Source organism: Lithobates pipiens, unplaced genomic scaffold (genome assembly GCF_037356315.1).
Source record: "Lithobates pipiens isolate NorthernLeopardFrog02 unplaced genomic scaffold, aLitPip1_a1.2 Scaffold_18, whole genome shotgun sequence".
NCBI classification, from domain to species: Eukaryota; Metazoa; Chordata; class Amphibia; order Anura; family Ranidae; genus Lithobates; species Lithobates pipiens.
The window spans coordinates 359936803-359960763 of NW_027507758.1; the positions used below are offsets into that span (position 1 = coordinate 359936803).

The following is a 23961-nucleotide window of genomic DNA, read 5'->3' on the forward strand; positions in this document are numbered from 1 at the left end:
GAACTGACATACTGGACATAGCTCCAAGTGCAGAGCTATCTCCAAAAACACGGGAAGCTGGGTGCATTTTCTAGACGCCTGACAGGCTTTGAGTCGGTGTGTCTCTCTGGTATGCAAATAAGCAAGGCTACCTCAATAGCTTATGAGTGGTTGCAGGAAGCTAAACAACCAATAGGTGACGGGCTCAGGAGGCGGTGGTCAGAGGATTTACAGGTAACAATCAGTGTAAAACAATGGAAGAATGCTTGTGTTTTAGCTCATAAGTGCTCAATTAGCACTAAGATTCAAGAATCGGCTTTCAAATTGCTGACACAATGGTATCTGACGCCCCAAAAGCTACATAAATGGAACCCACAGGTCCCTGAGATGTGCTGGAGGTGTCAGAGTGATGATGGTTCTTTACTGCACATCTGGTAGCATTGCCCGCTGATCATTCCCTTTTGGGATGCAGTGAAGAAGCTTATCAAAGCCATAAGAGAAACCACTTTGACCCTGGATGTCACTGGATGCTTGTTGCACATATCCAGCTGGTCCTTGAAGAAATACAAGCACTCTCTTACCATGCACTTATTAAATGCAGCAAAGTCATTAATTCCAGTACACTGGAAGTCTTCACCAGCTCCATCCATAAGGGACTGGCTCCATAGAGTTGCTGAAATTTACAAAATGGAAAACACAAGGGCACAAGCTAATGAAAGGGTGGAGAGTTTCTTGGGAACCTGGCAACCATGGATTTTTTTTAAACACTCTGCGGCCTTCACAGATGCTGATACAGGTTGACTCGGGGCAGTACGCCGTCCTAACAGCTCTACCCACATTTCTGGAAGTTACATGGTAGTGAAGACTCTGGTTCTACGGGCTGACCCTTAACCTCTCTTTTCCCCTTCTACTCTTTTTCCCCCCTCCTTTACCTATCCGCTATGTCCAATCTCTTTTACTCTCCCCATGGTCCCGACCCTCCCCCCCCTTTCAAGCTACTTATCTACTACTCTCTACTACTTATTCTTTCTATAACTATCTTCTGAGGCTCTCTAATTCCCCTAATCTTTATCCAACACAATGGAAACATGTAATCCGGTCAATTTTACCTGAGGTATTCGAATTCTGTTTTCTAACCCTATTCAGTTGCATTGCCATAGAATTTTGGATTCTTAATTTGAGCGGAAATTATTTTGCTAAATGGACAACCAACCATATTTTGTTACTCTTTGCTCTAGTTCATGGTACTATGTATTATGGTTACGTGGATAACTTTTATTTGAATATTACTGTACAAACATGGATCACATTGTGTTTCTTGCTCCTATTGTATTGTCTTTTGCCTCAATAAACTCTTTAATGAAAAAAATAAATATGAGAAGGGCAAATCAAGGTCAGGTTATGGGTATATGGGGTATCTTAGCCAATGGGCAGGGGTTTTCTTGGATTCATTGGACACACAGAGCCGTGTGGAGTCAGGTGATCAATGTTCTGTGCCACCTGGATGCCTGTCCGGGTGGACATGTGTCATGTTGCCCTGGGCTGCTAGGCCGGAGATTGGGCCTATCCCAGGGTCATCAGGGTTCTAAGCTGTCTGAGGCCTATCCAGAAGCAAGAGAAAAGCGCAGGTTTGGGTTTGCGGCTTGCAGTCCAACCAGAAGTGACAGTTCCACTGGCCGAAGAACCTGTCAGTGGTCAGAGATAGAGGGAAATCTCTTGCCACAAAGGGACCATCCCCCTTATTGGCAGGGACCACAGTGGCTAACTGAAGAAAGTACCAGAGTCACATTCTCACCAAATGGGCACGGTGGAGAATCGTGAAACTTCAGAAGGGGATCAAGTCAGGGACCCAGCCAGCAGAGGTGATGCTTGCAGAGCAGCCTTGTGTGCCAAGTCAGGGACCAAGCATGCCAGCAGGGTGAAGCTTGAGAAGTATCAGGAGTGCCAAGCTAGGGACCCAGCAGAGAAGCAGGGGGTGACACTTGAGGAAGATACCACCGTATAGATTGGAGGAGCTCAAGGGATTCAGTGGCAGTGAATCAGAGGGTCTAGTGAGAGACCGGGGGCTCAGTGGGCTGAAGAACTACAAGGAGAAATTGTAGTGAAAGTGAAGGAACTGTTGCATTTGGTGTTAGGAACTGTTAAAGACTGTTGACATAAGTGACAGCATCCCTGCACATGCAGATGTGGCTTCTTGCTGGAGGCCTTTCCCTGCACGGCTGTCCTCCTATTGAAGTCTCGGATTCTACTAATTGAACTTGCCATTACTCAAGGTTGTCCTGGCCCTAACCCACTTTACCCCATAAAAGTTTTTAAGAGAATTAAACATCTCTTTTGAATTCAAGAAGTGTCTGGCGCCCAATAACTTTATCCCTCTTGCACCCCCTATGCCTCACAACCCACTACATACAGAAGGATGTCAGCTATCTCTGGCCCTGGAGGTTCTCATTAGACTGAAAGAGGCCAGAGACCTTGCTAGATTTTTTTTAGGCTAAAAAAGCTGTAAAAAATGCTGGTAGTAGCGTTTTAGGAGCTTTAGTATTTCATTATCGTTCGAGCAGTTAAAGGAAAAAAAAGCAAAAAAAACCTCAATATTAGTAGCATTTGGGAGCATTTCCTTCAGATTTCCTGTGCTCCCTCCACCCTCATTCCTGTTTTCCATTCTCTAGTGTAAGAAAACTACAGAAACCTTAACTAAAGTGACTGGTGCACATCTTTTGTACATCCTGAGACAAAAATAACCCAGGGAGATGAATGTATCAGTTAAGTTGGCTACATTTGCTATGTAACTTTTGGTTAGCTGAAGATCGGTACTCATTAATATTTTTTGAGCTATTTTAACATGTGCTGCCAAGTCTATAAGCTCCTTGTCTTCAAAAAAAGGAAAAAAGGGTGCTTTCCTTACTGCAGGGTACATGAGCAAAAGTGATAATGATTTGGAATTAATTTATTGAAATTTCTATGTGTTCGGGTGTTTGACTGGGCTCCATACATTATTCAGTTTCACTTAAGGTGAAGCGGGTCATGTGATCAGTGGGGGGTACTCCTTCTGTGCTCTGGAACGCATTGTGGAGCTCATGGTAATGTTGAATTTCCAGCCGGTCATGTGCGGCTTGTTTACTATTTATGTCTGATGGTGTTAGAATATGATGAAATGCATAAGTAAGGAAGGGACCATATGATGTAAGCACGCCACATGCTGCGGCCATCTTTAAACTTTGTTTGACATGCTTTTCGGTGTTTATTGCTTGTGAGTGCAAACCCTTTGAATAAATTAGTGGTTTTAAGCTTCCTAGACATATTGCACTATTGTTGTGTTATTTGCATCCTTCTAAAGCAAAATTGCTGGCAATGCATCACATATCACTGAAAGTGGGATTTACCTGCCTAAGGATTACAAGCATTGCTTACATGAGGGATCTGCAGTGACAGATGAAGCAGTTATCATAGCAAGGTTGTTGCTGATCCATCCAGCCCTTGATGCCTTACATGCTGGTGTTGACCTCCTTATAATTTTAGTGTTAACAGGATCCGGTAAGCAGGCTTGCCACCCTCACAGTGGTTACGAGTACATGCATATGCTTTCTCACAAAAGCTGGTGTGGGGATTCTTTTACTATGATATATTTGTGGACTTTCATGTGATACTTTTAGAGACTTTTTGAACATTGAGACTTTTTGAACATCTTTTCATTTTAAAACAATGGGGTTGATTTACTAAACGCAAATAAATTGTGCACAATGCAAAGTGCAGTTGCACTCTGCCAGAGCAGTTGCTCCAGAGCTTAGTAAATGAACAGAAGCTTTGTTGACTTCCATCATCCAATCATATTTATTTTCCTTGCATGTGATTGGGTATTCTTTGCAAAGTGAAACCATATCTCATTTACTAAGCTAGGGATCAACTGCACTTAGACCACTTTCACACTGGGGCACTTTGCAGGCGATACAGCGCTAAAAATAGCACTTGCAAAGCGCCCTGAAAGAGAGCTTTCACACTGGAGCGGTTCACTGGCAGGACGGTAAAAAAAAGTCCTGCTAGCAGCATATTTGGAGCGGTGAAGGAGCAGTGTATACACTGCTCTTGCCCATTGAAATCAATGGGGCAACGTGGCTATAACGCTGGCAAAGCACTGCTGCAGGAGTGCTTTGCAGTGGTTTTACCCCTTTCTCAGCCGCTAGAAGGGGGGGTAAAACTGCCCTGCTAGCGGGCGAATGCCGACACTAAAACGACGGTAAGGCGGCGCTAAAAATAGCATTGTTTTACCGCTGACGCCGCTTCCGCCCCAGTGTGAAAGGGGCCGTACAGAGTGCAACTACACTTTGAAAAGTGCACAGTCTATTTGCCTTTAGTAAATCAACCCCATGGTCCTCCATTTTTCATCAAACAAAAAACTAAATCTTTTTTGCTATAAAGTGTTAAAGTGACCTTTTGCTCTTTCTTAATCCTATATTTTGTTCTTTTATATATGTACTGGATATAAGTAGAATTTGACTCCTGAATGTTAAGGAACTATATGTGGAGAGTTTGTGTTGCAATGGTGTCTAATGACGTGAAACAAATGTTCATTTCACTGTTAACACCCTTTAAAGCAGCATATTCTGCAGCCTATAATCAGTTGGTCACACAGGAAAAACTCCTTAATGAATTCAGCTGCCAGAACAGAAAACTTCAAAAGCATAGGAGACTGGCGTTCAAGCTGCCAGCGCAAATCTAAATAGGATTTTTCACATTCATAATGAAGTTTAAAACAGCGTGCTCCTATTTCCTGAACCTTTTTACTGGAGCGGTCTATTTTGCTTTTCCTCAGGTAACATTACATGCAGTGTATACATATGCATTACTTTTTACATTCATTTAGTTAAATCATATAAGGTGTATAAATATGCATTACTTCTTGATGTAACATTTAATTGCATGTAATCTAATTTATGCTTTCTAACTGTCCATGACTGCTGATCATAGGGTGCAAAAAGAAGCATTTAATAGGTAGCTGATAGTTTGTTGGATGTGGTTGCCTCCGTAAGTCAGGCTTTTTAAGATTTATAATTTAATGCTTTTCTCAATGCATTTATATAAATAAATAAAAAATATCTGGGATTGGTATGTTCCTGGGAAAACGTGGATAACTGCTACTGTTCTAAGATAATATTTTAAAAATAATATCAGAAGGCTTATTACACAGTGATAATTAAGAAACAGTACAAACCTATTGTCATAATGAATTGTCTAATAAAGCCACACAATAATAAAGGAGACATTAATTTGCCCCCTAGACCATTACTAAGAGGAAATGTAGGGCCGTGGCCCCAAGTGGGGATACTTCCCTATTCAGATATTGATTAGAGTGGGACCTGCAGTCAATGAAACATAGTAGACAAGAAAGCTAACTATTTAATGTGGTGTGATGTGGTAGACGTGGTGTGATCAAATGTCGGGAGCTGCAAATAAAGGTAGCACAAAATATATCTGCCCCTACCATGAAAGGGACTCTTTTTTGTGTTTCTCCTCCAGTCCAAAGGTTTCCAGTCCTCCCTTGCCAGGTAGTGTAAATTGTCTTTAAAAACTGACATACGGTATTTTTGGAAAGTGTACATTGTATTTCATTAGGTCCACCAGCACGCTCCAGGTAGATATACTAGAAAGTAGCATCTCAGTACAACGCTCCTTGTACTACTCCAATGCATTTTTGCTGCATTAACAAATGATATGAAATAGTTTCTGGTAATATCATTGCTGTTTAAATGTCTGCAGGAATTTGTAGAAATAATTCCCTGGATATGTTCACCATTCAGAAAAAAGTTAAAAGTATGTGTAAATCCAATTACTTCATTCTTATATACTGTACGTGTTTATCATGTTTAATTTCAAAAGTCATCTTCAATATTTTTAAATATGCAGTTTTCAGCAAATCAATACGCAATGATCCTGCCATAGCTTCCTTGTTCAGGCCTTTTCCCTTACAGGATAGACTATGTCCTTATCCCCCTACTGCAAGGGTCTTCAAACTTTCTAAACAAGGGGCCAGTGTACCGTATTTCAGACTTTAGAGGGGTCATACTGTAGCCATTGAGAGTAGAAAAGGTCCCAACGTCAGCAGGAAAAAACAGTGTCCCATCATGGTGTCATTGGGAGGATTCATGCTCCATCATTGGTGTCATTGAGCCCCATTGTTAGTGTCATTGGGAGGAATTGTGCCACATCGTTGGTGTCATGAGAAGGAATTGTGCCCCTTCACTGGTATTAGTGGAGGAGGAAATTGTGCTCCATTGTTGGTATCAGTGGATGAAAAGATAAGGGCAAGCATCTAGCCGCAGTTTGGAGACCACTGCCCTATTATGTTGCTGTGTTGTCACCCTGTCGTATAGGCTTCTGATGGTGTCTATAAGTGGCCTTTTCAACATACATTATTCAAGTATGGTTCACTGTTGACTACATCAGGAAGCTCACCCTAAAAAAATGTCATGCAGCCTTCCTTGGAGTGTGTGAATGTAAGCAGAAAGTGGATGCAAGGAGGCTGCAAAAGAGCAGAAGCACTCAGATACAATGAAGGATAAAAAAGGTGAAGTCAAGTTTTTTTTAAGTTTTTTTATGAAAATCATTTATGGTATACAGTGCATTACAAAAAATTTTAATGTAATTTCATTTTGGTTTAAACAATGAGATAAAATGAAGGATAAAAAAGGTGAAGTCAAGTAATTTTTATTTAAATGAAAATCATTTATAATATACAGTGCATTATAAAAAAACAAAATGTAATTTTGTTTTGGTTTAAACACCAACATTAAAAACAACATTTCTTTTAAATGGTAAAAGTCAGAGAAAAATGCTGAATGGAGGGAACTGCCACTGTTATCATCATCAGCTATCCGAAACATTGTTGGACAATTTGCTTGATTTAGGAGGCCGTACATGTGACCCCTACCATTACCAAAAGACAACACACAATATTCAGTAAATGTAATGTTACAGAAAATTGTCACAGACTGTAGACATGCTACAGGAGCTGAACAAAGACTGAGCAATGAACGCTTTAGGAGACAGTCATAGAATGGAGACATTACATGAGACTACCAGAGATTACCAATATTAAAATCCCTTTGTAAACCAATGATTTTGCATTTGTGCTCCATACAGCTGACTTTTTGTGCCACATTAATTGCGCCTCAAAATTTCGCTTGGCATTATAAAAGGTCAGAGGGGGAAAAAAAACATAAAAAGAGAAATGGGGTGGACATCACACAAAAAAAAGTACAGTAGGTTAGTGTGAAACTACTAGAAGCCTTTCTAATGAATTTTTCATGTACTGGCTTGAGCACCAGAATACAGATTACAATCTTTAAGGACCCTGAGGGCCGCACAATAAGTACCACAGTTTGAGAAGCAAAGCTCTACAGTAGCTGTCTATCTTACATTTACAATAGAAACAAAATACATGTGAGTCTATTTTACTGTGGATTTTTTTTTCTATTTTTGTTGTTACTTGCTACTAGAGATGGGCCGAACACCCCCTGTTCGGTTCGTAGTGAATATCCCAAACAGGGGAAAGGTTCTAACCTGAACGGTGAACCCTATTGAAGTCAATGGGAGCCGAACAGGAAAAATCAAAAATGCCCATTTTGAAGGCTTATGTGCCATATATTTTTTTTAAAAGATTGTTTTTTTCAGGAGCAGTGTTTTTGTTGATGCTTAAAGTGCAACACTAAACATTAAATATTCCTTTAAATATAGTGCCTGGGGGGCCCCCTTAGTCTGCCTGTAAAGTGGTGCATCTGTAGCATATATAGAACATGCTTTCGCAAATATGGCATTTCTAAAGAAATCCCATTTAAAATGGCTCGCAGTTGCTATTACTGGGCTATTGAAAAAAAAAAAAGAAGAAAAAAAACTCATGCCAAAATTAAAAAAAAAATGGTGTGGGGTCCCCCCAAAAATAGATGCCAGATTCTTATCCAGTCATGCAGCCTGGCAGGTCAGGAAAGGGGGAGGGACAAGCAAGCATCTCCCCCGAACCATACCAGGCCACATACTCTCAACATGGGGTAGGTGCTTTGGGGCAGGGGATCTGCCCCCCCAAAGCACCTTGTCCCCATGTTGATAAGGACAAGGGCCTCATCCCTACAACCCTGGCCAGAGGTTGTGTTGGTCTGCAGGCAGGGGGCTTATCCTTATCTTATCCTTATCTTTAACAAGGGGACTCCAGATCCCGGCCCCTCCACCCCTGACCCATTCACCAAAAAAGTGTCAAAAAAGTAATAAAACACACACACCGTTTCTGACAATTCTTTTATTGAAAATGTACAGTAAATTCATCTCCCCTGCCCCAAACCACCCAACTCTTGTTGAGGGCATGTGGTCAGGATAGGGGCACTCACTTCCCTTTCCTGACCTGCCAGGCTGCATTCCTTATAAAAAAATTATAAAATCAAATTTCTTCATCAACTTAGGCCAATATGTATTAGGCTATATATTTTGATATTTTATTTATTTTTATTTTATTTTTATTTATTTTTAACTTCTACTAATAATGGTGGCGATCGGTGCCTTTAGCGGGACTGCAATATTGTGGCAGACAGTCAGACACTAACTAACACTTCTGACACTTTTTGGGGACCAGTGACACTAATATAGTGATCAGTGCTAAATATATGCACTGTCACTACACTAATGTCACTGTCTGGGAAATGGTTATCATCAAGGGCAATCAAAAGGGGTAACTGTGTGCCTAGCCAATGCTTTGGTGTACTGCGGAGGTGATTTTGTCTAGGGCAGTGATGGCGAACCTTGGCACCCCAGATGTTTTGGAACTATATTTCCCATAATGCTCATGCACTCTGCAGTGTAATGGAGCATCATGGGAAATTTAGTTCCAAAACATCTGGGGTGCCAAGGTTCGCCATCACTGGTCTAGGGGAAGATATGGATCCTAGTCTCTGTTTTGCAGAGACACAGGATCAATGCAGAGGTATAGCTTGAAGCTTGTGGGTCCTGATGCAAAAGCTGACCTGGGCCCCCCCACTACTACCCACCACTTCCACCGTGTGTGCAGATACACCCACCACACGCCAAGTTACTCAAAGTGTCTTAAGAGTTTAGAGTTTCCAGAGTTCCTCCTTACATCAGAGGACAGGGATCACCCCTGGAGAATCAGAGGACAGGGATCACCACTGGAGAATCAGAGGACAGGGATCACCCCTGGAGAATCAGAGGACAGGGGCCACTTGCAGGTCATTTGGCCAAGCTCCTTTCCCATTGCAGCACTGTAAACAGTCCCCCCCCCCCCCCCACACACAATGCACAAGGCTGAAATCACATTCCTTTACACACAATCTATCAGCCTTCACAGGGTGTATCTGGCTTTTATGTTGCTGTTCTTACACATGAAATCCCCTGGTCAGAATGGCAGTGTAGTTGCAGTAGGCAAATACACCCTGTGAAGATCATGGCTGACTGGCTGTGTTGTAAAGGAATGTGATTTCAGCCCTGCGGAGGAGGAGCAGTATAGAGTACTGTACTGGGAAATAAGCTCATCAGCGGGGCATAACATCCAGAGTGAAGGGGGTGGTCAGGGGGCTTGGGGGGGGGGGGTAAACTTAGATCGGAGGGGGCAAAGTCTTGTGACATGAAATCTGCAGCCTGCAGCACCTCAGAAGGTGTTAGGGGATTTGTTTTAGCAATTTATTATTTTTATTATTATACAGGATTTATATAGCGCCAACAGTTTACACGGCACTTTACAATATAGGATTAAGAGGGTCCTGCTCTGAAGAGCTTACAATCTAATAGGGTGGAGCAGGTGGTACAAAAGGTTGAAACTGTGGGGAATGAGCTGAGGGAAGTGGTAGGGGATTAGTTGGAGACAGGATAGGCTTCCCTGAAGAGATGAGTTTTCAGGGATCGCCTGAAGGTAGCAAGAGTAGGAGATAGCTGGACCACTGGAGGTAGCTCATTCCAGAGGATGGGGGAGGCTGTGGAGAAATCCTGGAGATGAGCATAGGAGGAGGATATAAGAGAGCTTGAGAGTAGGAGGTCTTGAGAAGAGTGGAGGGGACGATTTGGGTGATATTTGGAGACAAGATTGGTGATGTAGCTTGGGGCAGAGAATGGTTTTGTATGTTGTGGTTAGTATTTTGAATTTAGTTTGCTGGGTGATTGGGAGCCAGTGTAGGGATTGGATCAGAGGGGTTGCAGACATTGAGTGGTTGGTAAGGTGGATAAGTCTGGCAGCAGCATTCATGATAGACTGAAGAGGGAACAGCCTGTGGAGAGGCAGGCCAATGAGAAGGGAGTTGCAATAGTCAAAGCGAGAGATAACAAGGGAGTGAATGAGGAGCTTGGTGGTTTAATTTGTTAAGATGAGGCACATTTTAGAGATGTTACGTTGGTGAATTCTATAAACTTTTGAGTCAGAGTCTAGGATTACACCTAGTACCCTGGTGTGAGGGGAGGGCCTGATGGTTGCATTGTTGATTTTGATGGAAAAGTCATGGAAGGGAGCATGTGTGGGGGGGAATATTAATAGCTCAGTTTTAGAGAGATTTCGTTTAAGGAAGTTGTTGCGACATCCACGCTGATACGTCAGATAGTAAGTTAGTAATGCGAGAGGAGACTGAAGGAGTGAGGTGAGGAGTAGACAGATAGATTTGGGTGTCATCGGCATATAAGTGGTATTGGAAGCCATGGGCGGTTATCAAGTGACCAAGGGAGGAGGTGTAGATAGAAAAGATGAAGTGGGGGGGGGGGGTTATGAAGGTTTCTCTATCAGTGTTGGCAGTTGTTGGGAGAAGGTCACCTCCCAGAGGTGCGTGTCTTTTCTTCAGTTGTCAGGGGTAAACGGACATCCCCAGGTGGGGGGGTACAGAGAATCCCAGCTAGTGACTAGAAGACACTGAGTGGTGTCTTATCTCACCAGTGACAAGGGTCTCATCGTGGCTACAGGATGGCCCTCTCCTCCTCCTAACTCGCTGAGCTCGGTTACCATTTCATGTTGCCAGCAGACAGCACAGACACTTCCCCATCCTGGGCTGTTCTCACCCCATTCTTCGCTCCATTTAGGAAATGGCTCACAGCTTCTCCCAAGCAAATGAGAACAGAGGGGTGTGCACTGAGGAAGGCAAAGTGGAAGCCCAGTACTCGAGTGTGGGACCCTAGGTCAGATGGTGGAGGATATGATAATATGACAGGAAGGCTGCAGGGGCCCCCTGGAGCTAGGGGCGGGGTTGCAATTGTGACCCCCTGCAACCCCTTATGCTATGCCCATGGATCAATGCCTTTCTTTCTGTCAGAACGGCAAGCTGCCTTGTTTTCATAGACTGGCTGCCATTCTGCCTCTGTGTGGATGATCGGCAGGTCCCGGCAGACATCTAGTCCGAGGTACCCACAGATCAGCTCCTGCTGTGTATAATCACAGTGGGAATGGGCCCCTACCCAGAAGTGTCAGGTCACGTAGTAAGTATGTAATCCGGCGCAGCAGTGCCACCTTGTCTCCTTATTTGTAAGTTATATGGTCAGCAAGTGGTTACATTTCTGTAAAAATAATAAAATCAAAAAAGACATGGTTTGTATACTGCCATGGATTGATGTCAGGTAAGTTATGGTTAGTATTTGATACAATTTTCCCTTTTCCTGACACCAGCATGGCAGCATATATGTGATAAATAACTGCTAAACAGGGGGGGCTTAAAATGTCCAATCAAACTTTATTACAATGGACATGGAAGCCTGGACCATCATTCCATCGAACTCCATTGACGTATAAACCCCTGGATCTTCCCTGTAGCGCCAGGCAGGTGCACTGAGCCAACCACATCTTGAGGGCAAAAAGAAGAATTGGGGAGGTTGCTCTAGCTTTCCTTTTACAGATTTAAGCAGGTCCTGTGGGTGTATTTAGGGGCAGAGCTATATCATATGTATGCTGCCATGCTGGCGTTGGGAAATAAAGCATAGAGACGTGGATGTCTGGAAAGTTTTCTTTGAATACTAAAAATTAATCAAAAAGCATTTTCAGCATGTTAGCGTTCCGACACAGATTAGTGGAGAGATCTCCATGCTGTCTTTCATCACAGCAGCATCCCCACATTTGGAATGGTGAGACTTATGCCACGTACACACGATCGGAATTCTCATCAGAAAAAGCTCTGATGGTTTTCGTGACGGAATTCCGACAAAATTCGGCTCAAGCTGTCTTGCCTACACACGGTCACACCAAATTCCGATCGTTTATAACGCGGTGACGTACAACACGTACGACGGTACTAGAAAAGGGAAGTTCAGTAGCTAATAGCTTCTGTCTCGTAGTTGAATCTGAGCATGCATGATTTTTGGCGTGTCGGAATTGCATACACACGATCTGAATTTCCGATAGAAAGTTTTTCCTGTCTGGAAAATTGAGAACATGCTGTAGATTTTTGGCTGGCAGAAATTCGGATAAGCTAAATTCCGATGGAGCATACACACGGTTGCATTTTCCGATGAAAAGCTCTCATCTGTCTTTTTCTGGCCGGAATTCTGATCGTGTGTACGTGGCATTAGATTGTAACCGGAAAAGAAAGTTACAACAAAAACATTTGGAAGCGTACAATGCCTTTAAATTAGCAGCAGCGTGCTTGAGGTTTTTGCAATGTGCAATGCCCATCTGAAAATGCTTATTTGATTAAATCAGTTGTTCAGTTCTTGTATTGGTTTAAACTGTTTTACTATAAAATAGATAATGATCTTTTATCTGCTTTATATACTGACAGAGCTACTAAAAGATCATTGATTTTTCCACTAGGGGTATTTAACAACAGTGTATAAAAAATAAGTTGCATTGTCTATCATTAGGGAAGAGATATTAATGCTGAATTACAGTCTTACCATTATTCTTACATAGACATCCACCAATCAAAGCAATTTGATATTTTCATACCTTCTCCCAAAAGCCAGCACACTGCTTGCATCAGGGCTCTTGGGAGGAGTACTGAGGCTGGTAGCTAGGATTATAGCACCCTGCCAGCACCTCCTACCAGCCATGATCTGCCTGCATTGGACAGAGATGCACAGAAGTTGTGATGGCCGAACGGTTCGCCCGGCGGTCGTTTCGCGGCGAATTTCGGCTGTTCGCGGGCCGCCGTTCGGCGGACTATTGGCGCCGTTCGCCCGGCGGACTTCCGTGTTTACTGTGTAAAAGAACTTTGACCTATGATGACACATCCATCATGGGGTACAGGACAGCCAATTGAGACATTACAGCACATGGACACTTGGACATTCCCCCTAACTTATAAATACACCCGATCCGGCGGCCATTTTAAATTCTTTCTTCTGTCACTAAAGGGAGAGGTTGCTGTGTGGAGCAGGGAGAGATTACAGTGACCCAAATCGCTAGCTATTTGGTACACAAAAGTTATTTTCAGGACTGGTATAGGTGTTAGGTGTAGTTCAGGATAGGCAGGTAGTGATTGTTGCAGCAGCCTGAGTGTCTGTTGTCAGTTTAGAGAAAGGGACAGAACGGTGTGTGCTGCAGGGACAGCCAGTTTAGTCATTAGCTGTTACTATCAGGTCCACAAAAGTGCTATTTCAATTATTGTTCCAGTAGCCTCTGTTTTGTCAGTTTATATAGGGATAGGCAGGAAGCAGTGTGTGAGGCAGTGAGGGTCAGTTTAATCAGTAGCTGTTACTATTAGTTCCACAAAGGTTCTTTTCAGGACTGGTATCAGTGGTATGGTAATAGGCTTGTACAGGTATAATATTCTTTCTTCCAAATATAGAAAGAATATTATACTTGACTGCTGCCCTTCTGCTGCAGTCTGCTAATCATTCACAACCCACTTGTTCCACAAAGCTCCTTATAAGGACTGGTAACTTGGTCTGTCTAGGGTGCTACAGTACATAGGGTTGAGTGAGGTACAGTCTGCCATTCTATAAGGACTGGTATAGGTCCACAGTACATAGGGTTGAGGTGCTCTACTGCTGACCGCTGCCCTATACTGCAGCAGTCCTTCATCGGTATAGGGACTGATGTACAGTCTGCTAATCACTCACACACAACCTACTTGGTCCACAAAAATCCTTATAAGGACTGGTAACTTGGTCTGTCTAGGGTGCTACAGTACATAGGGTTGAGTGAGGTACAGTCTGCCATTCTATAAGGACTGGTATCGGTCCACAATACATAGGGTTGAGGTGCACTACTGCTGACCACTGCCCTATACTGCAGCAGTCCTTCATCGGTATAGGGACTGACGTACAGTCTGCTAATCACTCACACACAACCTACTTGGTCCACAAAGGTCCTTATAAGGACTGGTAAGGTATAGGGTACTACAGTACATAGGGTTGAGTGAGGTACAGTCTGCCATTCTATAAGGACTGGTATTGGTCCACAATACATAGGATTGAGGTGCACTACTGCTGACCGCTGCCCTATACTGCAGCAGTCCTTCATCGGTATAGGGACTGACGTACAGTCTGCTAATCACTCACACACAACCTACTTGGTCCACAAAGGTCCTTATAAGGACTGGTAAGGTATAGGGTACTACAGTAAATAGGGTTGAGTGAGGTACAGTCTGCCATTCTATAAGGACTGGCATCGGTCCACAATACATAGGGTTGAGGTGCACTACTGCTGACCGCTGCCCTATACTGCAGCAGTCCTTCATCGGTATAGGGACTGAAAGTTTTGTCACAGGGTCATTTAAAAAATTACAGGCAGAGGAAGAGGCAAGCCCTTCCGCAGGGGTGGTAGGGGTAGGGCAGGAGCAACAGGCTTGAGCCAAAGTGGGAAGTTGCAGAAGGTGCATTCAATTACTTTAAAGGACGCACTAGACTTGATTGAGTCGCTCGCTCAGCCTTACTCTTCTGCACCCTCCTCATCCTCTCGATCTGCACCCTCTTCTTCACTCTCTGCTATGTGCACCCCCAAAGACACTACCACCAACAACACCACCACCACCACCACATACCTTCCGCTTGAGTCACAGGAATTATTTTCCGATCCATATCAAGACATTTCTGATGCGCAGCCACTCTTGGTATTGGATCAGGAAGAGGAGGCAGCAACAACCGCTACTCAGCAGTCTGACGACAGTACCCAGATCAGCCCAAGGAGGACGTTGGTCCCCGGTGTTGCTGCCTACTCCGAGATCTCTACTTATAGCGCTGGGGAAGGTGATGTTGATGATGACGTGTCTAGTGATGTCACGTGGGTGCCCACAAGAGAGGAAGAGGAGGGGAGTTCAGAGGGAGATATGGACCAGCAGATAGGGAGGAGAAGCAGGAATAACTTACATTGCACAGGAGGGACAAAGCAGACTGCAAATGTATCAGGAGCGAGTCATCGACCATGTACGGTCACATCTGGCGCTCCCAGGACACCGGCACATGGCTCCGCAGTGTGGGCTTTTTTTAACGTGTCCGCTGCTGACAATAGCGTTGCCATCTGCAATCTTTGCAGTCAACGCATTAGTCGCGGTAAGCCCAACACTCACCTAGGGACGACCGCCTTAAGAAGGCACATGAGCAGCCATCACCGAGCCGAGTGGGAGCAACGGAACACTCAAAGCCACACTGCAGGCTCTCACTGTCTAGCCTCGTCTTCTACTTCTCCTTCTCCTCTCTCCTCACAATTGTCCTCCACTCCACCTTCCATCACGCCAAGCTCACGTTTTTCTGCAAAAAGGCAGGCTTCCGTGGGCCTAATGTTCGAGCGTAAAAAAATGAGGATGCCGGATAACCCTCTTGCCCAACGGTTGACGGCTGCTTGTCAGAACTCATAGCCCGCCATCTACTGCCATATAAACTGGTGGACTCGGAGGCCTTTCGCAAATTTGTGGCCATTGGAACACCACAATGGAAGGTCCCAGGAAGGAAGTATTTCTCAGAGAAGAGCATCCCAGAGCTATATGGCCATGTTCAGCGGCAAGTGAATGTATCTCTGGCACACAGTGTCGGTGCCAAGATTTGTCTGACCACAGACATGTGGTCTAGCAAACACGGGCAGGGAAGGTATATCACTTTTACTGCCCACTGGGTGAACCTTCTGACGGCCGTCAAGCATGTAACCCGTGGCACCCGTGTAGATTTGGTTTTACCGCCACGGATTGCATGCAGGCCTGACTCCTCTTCTCCTCCTCCTCCTACTCCATCCTCCTCCCTCTCCTCCTCAGCTGACTCCTCCTTTTCCGCTGCTAGCGTCTCTTCCGCTGCACCGCCCAAGCTCCCCAGAACCTATTCCACATGCCAGGTGAGACGTTGCCATGCCGTGCTGCGTCTGTTGTGCCTGGAAGCCAAGAGCCACACTGGCCCGACAATCCTTTCAGCTTTGCGTTCACAGGCAGATCAGTGGCTAACACCGCTCAATTTGACAGTTGGTAAAGTGGTGTGTGACAACGGTGCCAATCTGCTTAGCGCATTGAAACAGGGCAAAATCACGCACGTGCCATGCATGGCACATGTCTTAAACTTGGTCATGCAGCGATTCCTTGTCAAATACCCTGGGGTCCAGGACATCTTGCGGCAGGCAAGGAAAATCTCGGCCCATTTCAGAAGATCTTACACGGCCATGGCTCGCCTTGCTGACATTCAGCGGCGACACAATCTGCCGGTCAGACGTCTTATTTGCGATTGCCCGAAGCGATGGAACTCAACCTTCTATATGCTTGATAGGCTGCTCCAGCAGAAACGTGCAGTTAACCTCTACCTGTATGAACTCTCTTCGGCAGAACCGGTTCTGGGGAGCTGGGTTTTTTTTCACCGCGCCAGTGGCTGCTCATGCGCGACGCATGCAGACTTCTGCGCCCATTTGAGGAGATCACCAAACTGGTCAGTCGCAGCCATGGCGCCATCAGTGACATGGTACCTTATGCCTTCTTTATGGAGCGTGCATTGCATCGTGTCATTGATCAAGCTGTGGAGGAGCAGGAGCGGGAAGATGAGGAAGTCGCAATGCTGGATGAATTCCCGGGGGGGCTACTCTATCTGAGACAAGTGAACAACAGGAGTCTGAGGAGGAGTCAGCGGAGGATGGTGCTGGGGCGGATGAGGAGGAGAAAGAAGAGCATGCTTTAAACCTTTCTGGGATCCCTGTTGTGCGTGGATGGGGAGAGGAGAATGAAGAGGACGACATTATCCTGGATGATGAGCAGGAGCCAGGCCACCACACCGCCTCCACTTTAGTGCAAATGGGGGCCTTCATGCTCCAGTGTTTTAATAGGGACCCCCGTATAAAAAGCATAAGGGTCAAGGACCAGTACTGGATGGCAACGTACTTAGACCCCCAGTACAAACACAAAATGGCGGAAATGTTACCGCCGTCACAGAGGGCTGTCAGAATGCAGCACTTCCAGGCCTTGCTTCGAGAAATGCTGCATTCTGCTTTTGCGTGCGCTGGCAGAGGAGCAATTCCCACTCCCAGAGAAGGGTACCAAGTTGCGGGTACCAATCCAACAGCGCCTGCAAGAAGAGGCCGGTTTGAAGATGTGTTGGTGACTTCGGATATGAGGTCATTCTTTCAGCCGACCCATCGACAGGTGTCATCCGGATCCAGCATCAGGGAACGCCTAGACCATCAGGTGTCCGACTACATCGGGTTAACGGCCGATGTGGATGCTCTGAGGAGAGATGAACCCCTGGACTACTGGGTGGGCAGGCTTGACCTCTGGCCAGAGCTTGCCCAATTTGCAATCGAACTGTTGGCTTGCCCCTCATCCAGTGTCCTGTCCGAAAGGACGTTCAGCGCAGCAGGGGGGATCGTGACCGATAAGCGTACTCGCCTAGCTCACGACAGTGTTAACTACCTCACATTTCTAAAAATGAATGTGGCATGGATCTCGGAGGAATTCAACACATGTGACTAGTAGACCATGTATATGTCTATAAACAATTTTTTTAATCGAGCACAGAGACCTTCTTTCTTCATTTGGCTCACTTCCTTGTCCAAAAAAAGCACACCGTACTATATGCCCGTACCCTCCTCTTTGAAGAGGTTGAGCGGTTTCCTATTTCTACTGGGGCTGCTTATTATGAGGGGCTCCCACCATCCCTGTGCTGTGCTGACATCCTCCTGGGGCTGTACCTCTGCTGTGCATATTATGAGGGGCTCCCACCATCCCTGTGCTGTGCTGACTTCCTCCTGGGGCTGTACCTCTGCTGTGCATATTTTGAGGTGCTCCCACCATCCCTGTGCTATGCTCATTATGAGGGGCTCCCACCAGCCCTGTGCTGTGCTGACTTACTCCTGGGGCTGCTTAGTATGAGGAGCTCCCACCATCCCTGTGCTATGCTGACATCCTCCTGGGGCTGCTTATTATGAGGGGCTCCCACCATCCCTGTGCTATGCTCATTATGAGGGGCTCCCACCATCCCTGTGCTATGCTGACTTCCTCCTGGGGCTGCTTACGGTGCAGGTGTCAGTGCTGTATATCACGGTGCTGATGTCAGTGCTCTCTGTCACGGTGCTGATGTCAGTGCTCTCTGTCACGGTGCTGCTGTCAGTGCTGTATATCACGGTGCTGGTGTGAGTGCTTTATGTCATGCTGCTGATGTCAGTGCTTTCTATCACGGTGCTGTGGTCAGTGCTGTATATCACGGTGCTGGTGTGAGTGCTTTATGTCACGCTGCTGATGTCAGTGCTCTCTATCACGGCGCTGCTGTCAGTGCTGTATATCACGGTGCTGGTGTGAGTGCTTTATGTCACGCTGCTGATGTCAGTGCTCTCTATAACTGTGCTGCTGTCAGTGCTGTATATCACGGTGCTGGTGTGATTGCTTTATGTCACGCTGCTGATGTCAGTGCTCTCTATCACGGTGCTGCTGTCAGTGCTCTCTATCACGGTGCTGCTGTCAGTGCTGTATATCACGGTGCTGGTGTGATTGCTTTATGTCACGCTGCTGATGTCAGTGCTCTCTATCACGGTGCTGCTGTCAGTGCTCTCTATCACGGTGCTGTTGTCAGATGACTCTATCACGGTGCAGGTGTCATTGCTGTATGTCACGCTGCTGATGTCAGTGCTCTCTATCACGGTGCTGGTGTCAGATCACTCTATCACGGTGCAGGTGTCATTGCTGTATGTCACGCTGCTGATGTCAGTGCTCTCTATCACGGTGCTGCTGTCAGATGACTCTATCATGGTGCAGGTGTCATTGCTGTATGTCACGCTGCTGGTGATCATCTCCTGCACCCTCTTCTTTGCCTACCCTGGTCCCTGACCTTCCTTCTCCTCCATTGCCTTCATGCGCTCCACAGTCCTGAATTGTCACAACAATTTCCCATATAAAAAAAGAATGCTTGTAGTTGTCGATCCCAGATTCACCTCATACATGTGTTATGTCATTGGCCATGTGGTGGGACTATGTTTGCACAGCTATTAATTATTTTGTGGCTGCAAATTTGACCTGTAGGTTTGCGAAGTTCGCCTCCCATTGAAATCAATGGGGCCCGCCGCGAACGTTCCGGTTCGCGAACTATCAGCCGCGTTCGCGGTCTGCATTCGTGAAACGTCCCGTCGGAAGTTCGTCCATCGCTAATGGTAAGTGAAGTGCAGCAGCTTGCAAAAGGAGCACACCTGTCATCACCATCAGCAGAGCGCATGCTCGGAAACGCGTTACATCATATCCAGTGACGTCAGGCGCCACTTCGGTTGATGACATCACTGTGTATAAAATAACCACTTGCTGCTAAATCATGTACTGTACATGTATGTGATTGAATTCAAGTGACTATAATGGGGTTAGGGCTGCAGCTGCCAGCCATAACCCTGATATTGTTTTCTTTAGCTGGCGATGCTCTTCAAAGTAAAAGCAAGCACCCCTCGTGGCTAATTAGCCACTGGATTACTTTTACAGTTATCCGGTGCCTCTTCGGGCTCTTCCATCTCAGCGGGGGGGCCAGGATCCAATCTGATGGTTGCGCTGACTTACAATAGAGGTGTTCTTGGATGGAATCTCCTCTAATAACTTTTATGGTCTAGAAGACCAGAAGCAACAAGCATTTTTACCACTTCCTTTTACGGCAGATTCTGGAAAGCATAAGATCAATGTTTTTTTTGTTCTCATGCTTTCAAGGGTAGACGAGAGATCTAGAGACCAAAGATATCTCCATAAAGAGGACCTGCCATGCTTTATTTCTACACAAGCAATGTTTAAATTTCTTGTGTTGGACAAAAAAGTGATTACAAAAAAATGAAAGGGACAGTGGGGTTTTTTGTATTATATTCATTAAAGTGTATTTTTTCCAAAATATTGCATTTGAAAACCTGATGTGTAAATATCATGTGACATAAAAATTGCAGTGGCCACCATTTTATTCTCTAGGGCCTCTGCTAAAATATATATATATATATATAATGTTTGAGGTTCTAGTAATTTTCTAGCAAAATATTTCGATTTTTACTTGTAAACAAAAAGTGTCAGAAAAGGCCTGATCTTCAAGTGCATGAGGAATGTACTGAAAACGAAAATGTTTTTCATTAGCATCTTTTAAGGGGGTAAAGGAAGAAACAGCGAAGACAAAACTTAAGCAGTTTTAATTTTAGCTTTAGGCTCCATGCACATGCACATGTTTTTTTATAAGCTCAAAATCACAAAAAAAAAAAGTGTTGATAATAGCACTTTTGTGCCAGCTTGTAGTAGCTTTTAGGAGTGTTAAGTAGTGTTATACCGCGTACACGCAATCGGAATTTCAGCCAGCAAAAGACTGACGAGAGCTTTTCATCAAAAAATGCGACCGCGTGTATGCTCCATCGGAATTTAGCTGTCCGAATTCCCGCCAGCTAAAATTTGAGAGCATGTTCCCAATTTTTCTGCCAGAAAAACTTTCTATCAGAAACTCTGATTGTGTGTATGCAATTCCGACGCGCAAAAAAACGTACGCATGCTCATATTCAACTACGAGATGGAAGCTATTGGCTACTGGGTATCAAATGTCCTTTTTCTAGTCCCATCGTATGTGTTGCACGTCACTGGGTTCTTGATGAGCGGAATTTGGTGTGATCAAGACAGCTTGAGCGAAATCCCATCGGAATTCCATCTGGAAAACCATCAGAGCTTTTTCCATCCAAAATTCCGATCGTGTGTACACGGCATTAGTGTTTTATTAAAGTTTTTACAATACATGAAGAAAAAAAATGCTTGAAAAATGCTTTTGCCATAAAATAGTGCGCATGAACACATAGGATACCACTATTAACTTCTAAGAGCAAAAAGAAATATGTTCATAATAGCTTCTAAAAGCTTAAAAAAATGCTAGTGTGCATGGAACCTCAGTGTGCCTTTGTAATCTCAGAATGTGAGAAATTTTAAAGTTGTAAAAACAAGTAAACAAAGTAACAAAAAGTAAAATACGTGCTAGCAATTGCTTTTCATCTTCAGTAGTGGCTAAAAACTGAAATACTAAAATTAGGCATGTTTAAAATAAAGTATACTAAAATTATTTTGCATCATGCATACTTTTGATTGTTGAGATGTTAGTGGATTCTAGTTTTTCTTGCATTCCCATGCAGGGAGAACCATTCATGTCAATTGGGAAGCCGCTGCTCTCCACTTGAGAGCCATGTAGATGTGTGTCCCTGAACAGACAGTCTTTGTGCAGCTGCTGTGTCCCAGTTGACATGAATGGGACTGCTTACATGGAAATGCACGGAATACCTGTGCATCCCCCTGTGGGAAACACAACGCTACAGCTACAGGCATCATTCTCTGTAACGTAAAAGCAATCCTAGCAGCTAATTAGCCACTAAATTGCTTTTGCAAGTGGTAGGAGGGGTGCCCCCCCACCCCTCTCCGGTGCCTTCCCAGGCTCTCCTGTCCCAGCGGGGAGCCTAGGATTCAGTTTACTATAGGGCTGAACAGGGTCTGGAACATCCCCGATCATCTCCATGGTATAAGAAACTGGAAGCGTCAACTGATTTGTCACTTCCTGTTTCACTGGATGTAAACAAAGTCATTTTTGGCTTGGGCTTTCAAGGGTGGGGGAGAGATACACCCCAGATCTCTCAGTAAAGGGGACATTCCACTGCTTATTACTATCATAAAGGATGTTTACATCCCTTTTGATAATAAAAAAATGATTAAAAAAATGTTAAAGAAAGTGTAAACTAAATTAATAAAGTAAGTAAACTTTTGAAAGTGCCCTCGCCCCCCCTCATGCTCATGTGCAAAGCAAAATGCATACATAGGTTGCGCATGCATATGTAATGTTATAGCGAGGGCAATTATGTTAGCACGAGACCCCCTATGTAACTCTAAACCTGTATAAGCTTTTAAAGTGTCGCCTATGGAGATTTTTAGGTACTGTAGTTTGGCACTGTTCTACAGGTGTACACAAATGTAAAGCGTGACATGTTAAGTATCTATTTACATGGCATAACATCATCTTTTATATTTTACCAAAATTGGTATTATGTTATGTTTGCGTGCACTAAAATCCATTACATTTTTTTTTTCCCCAAAAATTTGTGTTTGAAAAACTGCTGCACAAGTACTGTGTGACATAAAAAAAAAATTGCAAAATTCACTGTTTTATTCTCCGGGGCCCCTGATAAAAAAAAAATATATATATATATATATATATAATAGTTGTGGGTTTTAAGTAATTTTCTAGCAAAAAAATAATTATTTTTATTATGATTTTTACATGTAGCAGAGAAATGCCCGGTAGGGAAGTAGTTAAGTACGCCTATGTGAACAAGGCCTTAACAAAATGCTTTTTTTCTAACCTGAATCAATAAAGTATAAGAATCCTATTGGGGCCTTTCTGTGGCACTCCCTATTATATAAAACTGATTTTTAAGACATTAGTTGGGACTGATTCAAGATGTAGACTGAATCGTATGATGTTGGGCAGCCATCAGATGGAAATGAGATTTCTTATGGTCATTGTAAGGCAAAAAAAGAAAAAAAAACTTCTTGATGTATGAAGCCTGCCCATGTCAGTTATTTTCTTTTGCATGCCGATCTGAAATTTGATCAGTTTTTCATATGTTGTTTTATAGGCCAAGGAAATTTGTAATGGCTGTCCATACAACATGCATATGCAGATGATTGAATAATGAAGTCTAGAGCTAGTCATTACAACTTTCTAGTACAAGTTATGTTCAATCTGTTTTTAATTTCTGAAAACCATGAAATGTGATGTCTTATATAAACAATCCATGAGGTTGTATAAAATCAGGGAGGCTCTTACATTACATTGTCGACAGATCTAAGGGAGATTGTACGGCAGCATGGACTAGGTAAAAAACAAATACATGTTAATCTCCAAAACAACATGTTGGATTTTACACAGGCCTATGGACACCTTTCCCAGACCTATGTACCAGGGCAAGTCATGATGCTCCCAACACATGCTACATAAGGACTAAGGCACATACTCGCCCATCCCAGAATTTCCAGGTTTGTCACAAAGTTGGCATATTCAAACGAATAAAAGCGTAGAGAAGCCATTTTAGATGCCAGAAAATGTTGTGGAGACTTCTGATTCTCTGTTGAATATCCCTAGGCTCTTAGTGGTTGTGCAGATGATACCAAACAGGATCAAAACCATATTAATACAATTCTGCAATTCAGTATAGATAAACCACCAATAGGTTCAAAGGGGTTTTTTACACCTATATACATGTACAGTAGAATGTGGATGTGTTGTCTATATAGATGTCTACAGTACAGTATTATACATTATATAAATAATTTTATATTTTTCAGCCATCCTGCTCCAGTATGTGTGACGTATCTGACATGTAAGTTTAAAGTTTTATATGCTGTTTGTCATTATTTCTAAGTCTTTCCCTTATAGTTCACTATCTAATTTTCTTAAATTTTAGATGTGTCAATTATATTGAACAGCCCATCCATCTGTGGTATATTTGGTAAGTGTGCATAGTGATATATGGACAATACCTTGAATGTATACATGGTTAGATTTCTGTCATTAACCTTCTATAGATTTTTTTTTTATAAATACAACAAAATAAAATTACCAAAATATATATATTTTTTGGCTCCAGAA

At 43.9% G+C, this 23961-nt stretch overlaps 1 protein-coding gene across 1 annotated transcript in view; it reads left to right on the forward strand.

The window, feature by feature from the left end:
* The first annotated feature begins 4613 nt into the window (after positions 1 to 4613).
* Positions 4614 to 23961, forward strand: part of TMEM207 (transmembrane protein 207) — a 36936-nt gene continuing 17588 nt past the window's right edge. Inside the window, exons 1-3 of the mRNA XM_077490310.1 lie at positions 4614 to 4789; positions 23658 to 23692; positions 23777 to 23821. Of these exons, the coding sequence (XP_077346436.1) occupies positions 4718 to 4789; positions 23658 to 23692; positions 23777 to 23821 (152 nt within the window). The 5' untranslated portion in view covers positions 4614 to 4717. The remainder of the gene's footprint in view (positions 4790 to 23657; positions 23693 to 23776; positions 23822 to 23961) is intronic.